This window comes from Pseudochaenichthys georgianus, chromosome 7 (assembly GCF_902827115.2).
Source record: "Pseudochaenichthys georgianus chromosome 7, fPseGeo1.2, whole genome shotgun sequence".
Taxonomy (NCBI): Eukaryota; Metazoa; Chordata; class Actinopteri; order Perciformes; family Channichthyidae; genus Pseudochaenichthys; species Pseudochaenichthys georgianus.
This window is the reverse complement of record NC_047509.1, coordinates 28854791-28867230: the sequence shown is the minus strand read 5'-3', so window position 1 is coordinate 28867230 and position 12440 is coordinate 28854791. Positions and strand designations below refer to the sequence as shown.

The 12440-nt window shown below is 41.8% G+C and overlaps 1 protein-coding gene across 1 annotated transcript in view; it reads right to left on the bottom strand.

Moving 5' to 3' along the window:
• Positions 1-12440, bottom strand: part of nphp4 (nephronophthisis 4) — a 251289-nt gene that overhangs the window by 172803 nt on the left and 66046 nt on the right. The window contains exon 6 of the mRNA XM_034087463.1: positions 7039-7175. Coding sequence (XP_033943354.1) covers positions 7039-7175 — 137 coding nt within the window. The remainder of the gene's footprint in view (positions 1-7038; positions 7176-12440) is intronic.

The window sequence follows — 12440 nt, the reverse complement described above, 5'->3', positions numbered from 1 at the left end:
AACAGCACGTGAGACAGCATTAGCTCGGGACTGCAAAACGTTATACCTACTCTGCTGCCATGAATGTAATGATAGATTATCAGGAACAATTCTAAAGTGACTAAGAGACATTGGATTAACCTTAAGCAGCGTTTTTATTCCCTTGAACAAGAGCTTTGATTACAAAACAGCAACGGTAAGACATAATTATTGTTATGGTTTTGAAAACTGTTGTTTTTTTTCTTCTCTGTTCTGGCTGCTAGCTCAGTGAGTTTGTGTCCTACAGTGATGATACTTATAACAAAATAATCTGTGTAGTATCAGCTTTCAGATGATATGTAGTTTGTGCAGAAAATATTAAGTTTTAAAGATCGTTTTTGCTAGTTAGCACCGGAAGTAGCATCTGCCCGTTTTAGCTAAGGGCTAATGCTAACGCTTCTTGTGAGACTTGTTTTGTTTCGTATCTTCAGTTAGCTGAGATTCTTCTCGTTAATCTGGTATAACACATTAATAGGTTTTTAAATATTAAGATGCCCTGAGACACAGTGTCGTGAAAAAAAAGACCTTCGGGCTTAACAGGTTAAGAAACCCTGGAGATAAATAGTGTTACGTTTTTAAACTGGGGTTCAGAGTGTATATAAAGAGGTCCAAACCACAGTTCAAATAAGCATAGTGCAAATTGAAAGTATGCTATTAAGCTTTTTGAAGTAGTAGTTCAATTAAAAGCACATCAAGTAGGGCACTTGCTGTATAATATATGGGAAAATGGACTGTGAAAAGAAGCCACACTCTGCGATAGTTTGTCGAGCTAAAAATAGCAATACTTATGGGGAGATTATGTGACGACTGTATGTCAAGCTAGCAGCCAGCATAAAGGATTCGTCCCATGCAGCACTGTACATTCATCTGCCACCCAATTCATCTTAATTGTTGTCACTCCATTGCTGCCTCTGTACCATTTTAAGCAGATACGCGCTGGCAAGGAGTCACAGTTCCACACACACATACATTCCCTCACACAATGGTGAAACTGAGTTGGCGGGTGAGGTGTCAGCATCACTTCAGAGACAGCTTGATGACAATCCAGCTGGAGTCACACTTTTAAAGGTCACACGCGGATCACACGCACTTTCTTTCTCCGTCTGAAAGTGTCTCTCACACTCACGTGCAAACACGCACAAGCGCCTTTTAATTAAAAACTAACTGTCTCCTGCATGTATTAACGCCTCTCGCAGACGTGAGAATGACGTTGTATGCAAGTTATAAAAGTCTGGAACATTTAACTTATCTACTCGTGTAAGGCTGGTTGTGAAGAACCTTCAGAGAATCCCACAAGAGAAGAAAAAAAACTGTTAAAACCCAACATGAGATCATTTCTCATGATAACGTCACTTGCCTCACAGTTGAAAACAAAGACAAAGTTTTAGCCTACTTTTCACAGTGTCTATTCAATATATTATATATATATATAATTATAAATTATCAACTGATGGAGTGTTAGAGCGTTGGAAGGAACACTTTGAGGAACTCCTGAACCCGACAACTCCGCCCTCTATGTTAGAGGCAGAGCTGGAGTATGACGGGGGATCAACACCAATATCCCGGGGGGAGGTCACTGAGGTCGTCAAACAACTCCACAGTGGCAAAGCCCCGGGGGTGGATGAGATCCGCCCGGAAATGTTGAAGGCTCTGGGTGTTAAGGGACTGTCATGGTTGACACGTCTCATCAACGTTGCATGGAAGTCGGAAACGGTACCGAAGGAGTGGCAGACCGGGGTGGTGGTTCCCCTTTTTAAAAAGGGGGATCAGAGGGTGTGTGCCAATTACAGAGGCATCACACTACTCAGCCTCCCCGGGAAAGTTTACTCTAAGGTACTCGAAAGGAGGGTCAGGCCGATTATCGAACCTCAGATTGAGGAGGAACAATGCGGATTCCGTCCTGGCCGTGGAACGACGGATCAGCTTTTTACTCCAAATCTGAGGCCATAGTTCTCAGCAGGAAACCGATGGACTGTCCACTCCAAGTAGGGAATGAGTCCTTACCCCAAGTGAAGGAGTTCAAGTATCTCGGGGTCTTGTTCTCGAGTGAGGGAACAATGGAGCGTGAGATGGGCCGGAGAATCGGAGCTGCGGGAGCAGTACTGCAGTCGCTTTACCGCACCGTTGTGACGAAAAGGGAGCTGAGCCAGAAGGCAAAGCTCTCTGTCTACCGGGCCATTTTCGTTCCTACCCTCACCTATGGTCATGAAGGATGGGTCATGACCGAAAGAACGAGATCGCGGATACAAGCGGCCGAGATGGGTTTTCTCCGCAGGGTGGCTGGTGTCTCCCTTAGGGATAAGGTGAGAAGTTCGGTCATCAGGGAGGGACTCGGAGTTGAGCCGCTCCTCCTTCGCGTCGAAAGGAGCCAGTTGAGGTGGTTCGGGCACCTAGTTAGGATGCCACCTGGGCGTCTCCCTAGGGAGGTGTTCCAGGCACGTCCAGCTGGGAAGAGACCAAGGGGTAGACCTAGGACCAGGTGGAGGGATTATATCTCTTCGCTGGCCTGGGAGCGCCTTGGGATCCCCCAGTCAGAGCTGGTTGATGTCGCCAGGGAAAAGAAAGTTTGGGACTCTCTGCTGGAACTGCTGGAACTGCTACCCCCGCGACCCGACCACGGATAAGCGGGAGAAGATGGATGGATGGATAATTATAAATGCCACTACTAATAATAATAATAATTCATTTCACCAGCATAAGAAACATAAACAAGACAATGCAGTATATAAAAAATTAAATAAAAATTAAACAGAGGATGTGTGATGGATAATGATCAGGGTGGATATCAATCAATCAATCAATCAATGTTTATTTATATAGCCCAATATCACAAATGTTACATTTGTCTCAGTGTTCTTCACAGTGTGTACAGAATATCAGGATATGCGAGTGTGAAGAGATATGTTTTGAGACGTGATTTGAAAATGGGGAGCGAGTCAGTGTTGCGGATGTCAGTTGGGAGGGAGTTCCAGAGGCGGGGTGCAGAGCGGCTGAAGGCTCTAGACCCCATTGTGGTTAAACGGAAGGGGGGTGCAGTGAAGTAGAGGGAAGCAGAAGACCTGAGACTACGGATGGGTGTGTTGATGTGCAGGAGGTCGGAGAGGTACAGAAGAGTGAGGTTATGGATGGCCTTAAAGGTGAGGAGCAGAATCTTAAAAACTATACGGGTTTTGACAGGGTCTACTCATCTACCAAATCAATGTCAACCCAATCTAAATGGGATAAATGGTGATGTCAACAAAAATAATTGTATTGTTAGGGTATACATTTCACCTTGACAAATGGCTTACAATTTAGCAATCAATCCTCATAAACATCTTTGTCTATGGTAAAGATGTCTGTGTAGTGACCAAATACAACGTTTACTCAGAAACAAGCAGCATCGTTCCTAATGCTCCATCCTTATGCATAACAGCGCTCCGTGAGCTATTGCCACTTTGATTCTGCCGCAAAGTGCAGACAAACTAAAACTTTTAGCTTCAAAATAATACCCGTAGCCAATCATTAACCAGAGTGCATTGACGCAAAATACAGCAACAATTGATTTCTTCCCACCTCTACACCAATGACACGGCCTACCAGCTGCAGAAAAATCTATGTATTGTGTTGAGTCACTCTTTGCCGCTGCCTGGTGTGTTTACAGCCTCACAAGGAAAGGATCTTAGTTATCTGAGTGGAGAGTTGAGTCGAACTACTACTCTTTTTTACTGAAAGGACCCAGACGAGGTTATATATACTGCTCACATGAAGATGTCGCCCAATGGAGTTATTCTAGGAAAATCCAACTGAGAGAAGGTTCCCCAAGGAGGTGTTTAAGGATATTACTTGGGAACATTTATGGCAGGGCTATTCAATTAGTTTGGAATGGGGGGGGTCGCGGACCCGTTTGGAGTGGGTCGCAGATGTACGAGTGAAGAAAAAATAATGTTTTATAAAAAAAATTCAAACTTTTATTTTGAAGGCCTCATTTTCTAACGCTGTGCATGCAGTAGGCGTTGGACTGGAAGTACCGGAGACCATAAACGGTTTTGTCACGTAGTGATCATCTTCTCAATAAAACATCTTTGCTGATGGTTTTTCAGTCTTCTAGCCAATCAGAATCAAGATTGTTGCCGGAAGTCCCCACGGAGTATAACTTTGCGGTAGAACTATTCTTTATACATCCATGGGTACAACTTCAGATAAAAATGAACACATAATTAAATAAGACCTCCAGTTTGATGATTGACAGGTCGCATAACAATGGGGGCTATCTACCCTTACCCACAAAGTAATTCACACAGACTATCTCCTCTTTGCTCTTCTCTCTGTGTGGAGCAGCAAGTTCAGCTGTCAGAACAAAGTGAAAAACAAACAATGGCATAAAATATTATTAATATGTCGGGTAGTAATAGATTTATTTATTTTCTTCTCAGAGTGTACCAGAATGCGTAGTTTATATGTTTATAAAAGATTTATAAAAATCTCCTGGGGCAGAATCCCCCCAGCCTTTTTATGTTATACAGTTCAGCTTTGATTCCATCATCTCATTAAAGCATACTTTAGTTCTGTGAAGGGATATAAGGGATATATGTACTGTACTTCACTTTAATTAATATTGTATGCTGAAAAGCGTATATATTATTGCACGATTTCTTGTTGAATAGATTTGAGTGGTTCAAAATTTCAGGTCACGATTTATTGACAAAGGAAAAAAGTGGGTCCCGAGGCCTGACCAGTTGAGAACCACTGCTTTAGAGTCTCTTAAATACTTATTCTGAGGGTGGCGCCAGCAGTGCGGTTTGTAACTTTGGGAGTTCAAAATGTGCAATGGCAATCGGCCATAAAGATGTGTTCTTGTTTCATTCCTGTCCATCCCTCCATCTTTTTTTGGTCACGTGATCTGCACACGACCCTTTATAGAGAGAATATAGCTGCTTATTTTCTGTGCTGGGACTCAGCAAGGGAAGTTAAGGAGGGCTAATTTGCCTCAAAGTCTCCATTTGAATATAACATTTAAATTGGCTAGCTAGTCCCTGAAGTAGTGGTTCCAACCCAAGGGCAGTTATGGAAGAGAAGAAAAGTTGGAGGCATTAAAGAACAGCTCCCTCCCATAAGGGTCTGAGGGTGGCCTTAGGCGGGGGCCAATATTGCACGCTCAATAATATACCAGAGGGAGTAGGGGAAAATGTTCCCTGTGGGGTTTTAGACCTCTAATAGCGCTAAGAAGCTGTTTTTCTATGAACTGTGAACCCGTTTTATCCGTCAGGAGGACAGACCTTCAAGCACATGTAGCACATTAAATCCAATGGTGTCACAGTGTTTCAGATCATCAAGTATCAAAATCACAGCGCCAACAAAGGAAGGGCGAAGAAGACGGTAAGCTAGTTAACATGGAGGTAAGCAATGCTGGGTCTAAAATACGTTATTAGAAAGGAAATGCATTAGAGACGTTTTATTAGAACTCAAGGATGTACAAATATAACTTTTGTTAGCTCACATGGTAACTCACAAGATCCCTTTAATTTATTTATTTGAATATATGACCACCAATGACCAACAACAGTTCATGGAGGCTTGTTACCAACTGATCCTGTGGACTGACATAAAAAAGCCTTTACAATATATTTTTGGATTTTTTTTAACAACTTGATTAGTGCTGAAAGGTAGTCCAAATTATGTCTTTTTTTCCCTTTGATTTCCCTTTCAAATGTTGAAGAGCTTGTTATGACTCTTTCGAGGTAATTTGGTATTGGTCGCATTTTGCTTTGGGCTTGCTCTTTCCCATCTAAGTAAACACGTATTTTTGAAATGTGTTTTCGTTAATGCATATTTAATGTTTTTTTCTTTTCTTACAACCTTTTCTTTTGATTCAACAGAGTCCAAACAATTCTCTAAATAAATAAAAACACTTAAATGGCATGGGTTTTTCATAACAGTCTTTACTCAACCATCAAAATAAACATGTAAGCTCAACTTGCAGTTCCCTAAAACAAATGTTTATGCAGTTTGTCCATCTTAGTACAATTAGTACAAGGTACTTGGGCTGTGCTTAATACACTCTAAACACTCCTTTGATCCCATGTGTTTCTGTTAGCAGATGTAGCCCATCAGTATCAAAGAGCAGCAGAAAAGCGATACGGACTGACAGCATTGTCATATAAATTCTCCTCCCCTACTAAGACACATCTCACTTGGGCAGGAGTGAACGATAGGGCCCGTGGAAAGCCACTATACAAATAATTGCTAGTCCATAGTTGCACCTGTCAAATACAGTTAACCATCTGGGACTCCGTAGACGAAAAAAGGGGAAGAGAATAGATAAGCTCCATTTAGTCTGGGAGGTGATGTCCCTTAAATTGCAGTGGCAGCTGTAAAAGGGCTTGTATAAACAGAAAGTGAGATAAAGGAAAGCATCAGGCTGGAGAGAATAATCTTGGCAGAGGTATGTCAAGGCCATCGCAGCCATCTTTAATTTGAAGAATGTAGCGAACTGTTACCCCAGAAGGATGAAATGTTATCGGAATTGTGTACTCAATTTAGTTTTTCCTTTGTAAGCAACCAAATACACTTAAAGGAAGTAAGATGTAAGATGATGAATATGCATAGTTTCTAGTAACTTCAATATGTCCTTTATATGTAGGGGATGTTTCTCAATAGAACATGTAAGTGCATAATTTAAAATGTCCAGATTATGAGAATATGGAGGATTTGACATGGTCGTCCACATCAGATGATAATGTTTCTGTCCCTAGTGTTTTTAATTTTCTTAGTGTATTTTAATTTAATTGCGTTTACACTGATACAATGAATGTTTTGGTACTAGTTAGAATTAAGGGTTGGATTAGATTAGTTTCTAAGGTATTTTGTTAGTGTTGGTGTTTTCTTAGATTGTTTTTCAAAGCTTCAAATAGCTAATCAGTCTCATATCTCCATTTTGTTTTAGGATTGAACTTTTAACTGTTTGTGAATAAATTAATTTAATTTAATGTGTCATGTGCAATTACTATCAAGGCTGAGTATGTGCTGTGAATGCCTTACTGTGTTGTGGCAGTCAGCATTGATCAGCTGCAGCAGCTGGCTCTCAAACTTTTCCAGGGACGGCTGGAGGGAGATGGTCAGTTTGTTCAGGGTGAAGGGCAGCATCTTGAGCAGCTGAGGCCTCAGCAGAGCGTCCCCTGGTGACAGCACAAAACATAGCATCACATATCGACATGCCGTGACATTTACCTGATGATTGTGTTTGCATCTCAGAAAAAAACATATTTTCCTTCTGGGTTGCTTCAGAGGTAAACATAAACTGAAAAGCACCATCTTATGTAATAAATGTGTGAAAACAGGTTGTAAAACCGATGTTGGTATATTCCTCTTTGTGACCCATTTTCAAAAAGTTCCCCGACAGTCTCCGTCATCTCCATGAAATGTATCAAGGCAGTTCTAGAAACTTAAAAAAGAGAGGTCAGGTGGAAAACTCGATTTGATGCAGTGTTACAGCCATGCTGATTCTACTTATGTGGGTGTTATCTTTTGAAGTAAGCTAAACTCTGTTACTTTCTCACTAGTTTCAGCATCTGTGCCATTTTATGAAAAAACACTTGCTGTTTCACGGCAGCTTTACTTGTTGATATGTCTGCCTCACCCTGAACTCAAGAGCTGCTCAATGGAGTATGTGCTTTACAGATTGTTTGTTTGTTTGTTTGTATTAATAACCATACACATTGGTGACATGAGCGTTAACGCCCCTGTACCACATTGGGAATAGAAAAAAAACTTGTAACATGCCACAAATAAGGGTTGACTCTCCAAGTAGGACTACTACTGTGTAAAATGGCCATGGCCACATTTAAGTTCGAGCCACATGTTTACATATTGCATCATATGAGATTGATATAATGTGTGCGTAGCAACTGTGTGGTTAAGCTTCACCAAGAGTGACGGTTGATGTGCCAAGTGTGAGCAAATGCCAGTGTCAGCAAATCATTAGATTCCGAGTTTTTTCAGTGAATAAAATATTGTATGAAATATTGCCGATGACAAGGGTTCCAGAAATAATAGGTCCCAGGGGGCCATTGAACCCCCAAACGTTTTGCCCCTGCGCTGAACTGTGAATGAGAGTAGATGAAGAAAACAACTGATAGTGCCACCCAAGAAGGACTACTATTTTATGAATATGTCCAAGGCAAAGTGTAAGTGCTATCTTAATTTCTAAGTATTACTTAGTTGGTATTAAAGTAGCAAAATTGGTGCGTAGAAATTATGTGAGATGATAGAGGCGCCCAAAGAACACCTGCAACTTGTGCCGGAGCGCAATAAATCGACACCTTTATTGTGAAATTAAGAACAGTGTGTACTGGCCCACTTTAAGCACTGTCATGGAAGAATCTATGACCTGGGTGAAGAAACAAGCCAGCGCACCCTTTTTTTGGTAGCAGATGTACTGTACGCATGGTAAGATCTCACTCTTTGATTTGAAATGTATATAAATGTTGCTGAGGGACAACATCTCCATCTAAAAAAAAACTTCCTGAAACTCAACAGCTCCAAGACCGAAGCCATTATAGTTGGCACCCCACACCAGGTTCGGTCATCCACCATCACCACCTTCTCCGGCCAGGACATTCCCCTCTCCTCAATAGTAACCAACTTGGGTGTTAAAATGGACGCCCATCTGACCTTTGAGGCCCACATTAAACAGCTGTGCAAGAACTCCTTTTATCACCTCAGGAACATCGCCAAACTCCGCCCCACACTCACTCTGTCTGACGCCGAAAAGCTGGTCCATGCCTTTGTCTCCTCCAGGCTGGACTACTGCAATGCACTCCTCATCGGGATCCCTAACAAAAGCATCCAGAAGCTCCAATACATTCAGAACAGCGCTGCTAGGATCCTGATGAGGGTGCGCAAATATGATCACATCACCCCCATCCTTAAAGCACTACACTGGCTACCCGTGGAACTGAGGATCGAATTCAAGGTCTCCGTCCTCACCCACCAGTGTGTCCATGGAACTCCCCCTCCCTACCTCAAGGAACTCCTCACCCCCCATACCTCCTTGCGGACCACCCGCTCCAGCAACTCCAACTTCCTCAAACCCCCCAGGACTAAGCTCCGTACTATGGGAGACTGGGCCATCTGCTCGGCTGCTCCCAGTCTGTGGAATGCTCTCACCGACCAAATGAGAGCACCACAGACCGTGGAGGCTTTTAAAAAAGGCCTCAAAACCCATCTCTTCAAAAGAGCCTTTGCCTAGACCTTTTTATCACCCTTTTATTTTTTTATTGCTTTTTATTCAATTCTACCGTGTTGTGTAATGTTTATTTATACTGTTCATGCTCACTACTTGTAGCACTTTGGGTTTTGAAATCAAATATGAAGTGCTTTATAAATGGAACCCATTATTATTATTATTATTATTATCTAAGTGACTGCTCCATTGATCTGTGGTATGCTGCCTAATGTCAATCACTAGAGTATTTACACCACAGAGAGAGATACCACAGCTGCTGTCAAACAATCCAACAAAAACTGTTTCCATCTGGCGTAAATTGTATCAGAATCGATTTGTGAAAGCATTTGAGCCAATGGGCAAAGCAGGGAGGCCTGTGAAGTCGACAATGACCCCTTTCTCACACAACAAAGAGAAATAACCAGTGTGATTGTAATCTCTGCAAGAGTAATGTAGCCATCAAGCGTTTCATTGCAGCCCCTTGTCTCGGGAGCAAAGAGTTGGACTGTTCTGAATGCGTGCATATCAGACTGGTGGCTGTGGTCTTAAAAGGAAGCTTAGGTCTCTGCTGCTCACAGCCCCAGAACATGAAGAGGATTAGCCGGCTACCATACCTCCCACTGACTCCCAATGATTATAGCTCCGCACTGTCAGACTTCATTACATTCCCCCTTAGAAACTCACTTTCTAAGTACTGCAGACATCTCAACTTCTAATGGGAATAAGTTTCCACTATTAAGTACCATGATGACTGTCCTGTTTGTTCATTCGAAGTTGGAGAAAGGCTATTTGTTTTGTAAGATTACACCTGATATGTGCTGAGGGTGTTTGGTTGAGACATATTTTGATTGATCAAGCTTGAGTTTAGGTGACTTTTTTCTTTGCTTCAACTTTTTTTTTTTTTTCTTCTTTAAATGGGCATTTTGGGTTTTCCCTTTCCTGTAGTGTGTTATATATGTTTATGTGCATGTATATTAGGGATGTGCATCTCCATCACTGAGGCCGATGCGATGCGCATCTCGATACGTTGCCAGGATACGATACATTAACGATACATTTGAAACACCAGGCGATGCAATACGATACGATTCACCCCTGTTGCGATACAGTTCGATACGATTTGATTCAACATTATGCGATTCGGTGCGATTCGGTGCGATACGATGCGATTCAACACGATGCAAAAATAATGATACTTCAATATGGTACGACAGAGGATTTTTGTTTTATTCCTTATATGCAGCAAATCATACATTAACAAAAAGGTGCTTTACATATTTGGTACTGCACATCCCATCATGCCGTTTATTTTTTTACCTTTAAAAGCTCTCCAGAGTAGGCTACAGTACAATTGTATAACACCTCACAGTTAAACAATATAAGGATGCATTGCTCATGATTAACAATGTGCAAATAACAGCTACCATAGAGCAATGCCCATACAGCTGCCAGCCTGATGTGCTTAACACTCATCCAGAGGCTAACTCACCAGTGAGCAGAAAGCAGTGGGTTCTATATGAACAATAAAGAATACGAATAACCTCTTTCACAAACAGGTATTTCATAACTGCTTACAGTGAGGAAGACATTTAAATTATTATTGGCCGTCACAGGCTGCTGTAAACTAAACACCACTCTCTCTGACAGAACACCTCACTGAGTGATTTAACTCATATGTCTAACTTTCAGGTTTCTCTTTTCAGCCGCAGACCCCATGTCGCCTCTTTATGTGCGTCGCTAAGTTCCTCGTACTACGTGTGTACTTGAAAGCGGCTCGGCATCGTTAACAATTTGCGAGCGATTTTTCAAGTTAACCGTCTGTAGTATATAGTGCCGCGCACATATACCATCAGGACGTTACTGATGGGGTGCGGCTGCGGAGTGATACTGTGTGTATGCAAGCCCGCATCTGGACCATACAGTCTATGATCTGGACAGATATATGTATCATGGCTGTAGACCTGTTAAGTAATAAAGATACCTCATACAAAGGTCTAGTACGGATACCTTATTACTCTCCATGACCTGCGGTCAACTATATAGCATAAAGGACTATTACACCGTCTTTCTTGAACAATCCGAAGTGTTGCCAAATGTTTGATTTGTAGGTATTTTTTGGTGCGCTGTGTTTCTCTTTCTCCTCAACTTCCGTGTGTGTTGATAACTGAGACTCTCGGCCTCCGTAGTGGCGAAGCAAATATCAAAGATCGTCTCTGCTGAGGGTTGACAAGATGAGGGGATTTTGAATCGTTTTTTTACCGATGCAAAGACGCTACGCAATCGATGCATCGCGAGTTCAACCCGGTTCAACCCAAACTGTAGCCGATGTGCACTCTTTCAACCGGTGCACTCGCATCTTGAACGTTTATGCCGGTGCACCGATGCGAATCGGTGAATCTTAACATCTCTAATGTATATGGTCTGCAAAAGGTTAAAATCCCAAAGTTCACGCCAGAGGGAGTTTCTCTCCAACGCACTTCCTCCCTTCCTGAAACGCCTTGATTGTAGTTATTTTTACTTCAGTTACATAGTGACATCACAAGGTAACACTCATGATTCTATTGGCTAGCGCTCAAACACTTAAAGGTTAAAGGAGGGGACATTTATAAGCGGTTGACCAATCATAACAGAGCTGGCCAGCTAACCAATAAGAGCAGACTGGGCTCTGGTTTCAGACAGTGTGAAAATAGCAGCACCAAATAAGAGCACTTTTTGAACATTAAAGCATGTACAATTCTCAAAGTAGAGGCAAAACATACAAATGTGAAACCTGAAAATGAGCATTATTGGCCCACTCTAAATGAGGACTAATGTGCATCTGTAGTGTAAGAATCTCCTACGTATAGAAATACATTTTGACGAGTTAGGGAATAATACAAACGATACACTGAACAACAAGTAGTTTCTAGAGTTTTGTCAATAGACCAAATATGCATTACTTACACTCATCAAGGACGGCAAATGCTAATTTTGTTTACCTTATAAATCTGAAAATGCGTGCAGAACAGGGCACAGAAATGATGCGAAAATGGTATAGATGGAAAAGGAAAGGAATATGGTAATGGTTGAAGAGAGTCTGCATAGAGAGTTGGAGAGTGAGGTTAACTTCAGGTGAGCTGAAATCAGATGGGGGGGATTAAAAATAAAGGATTCATACAGCTTTTTAACAGTATAATTCAAGCACTTTTAAAGCACTTTTAACCTTTTACCTTTACCA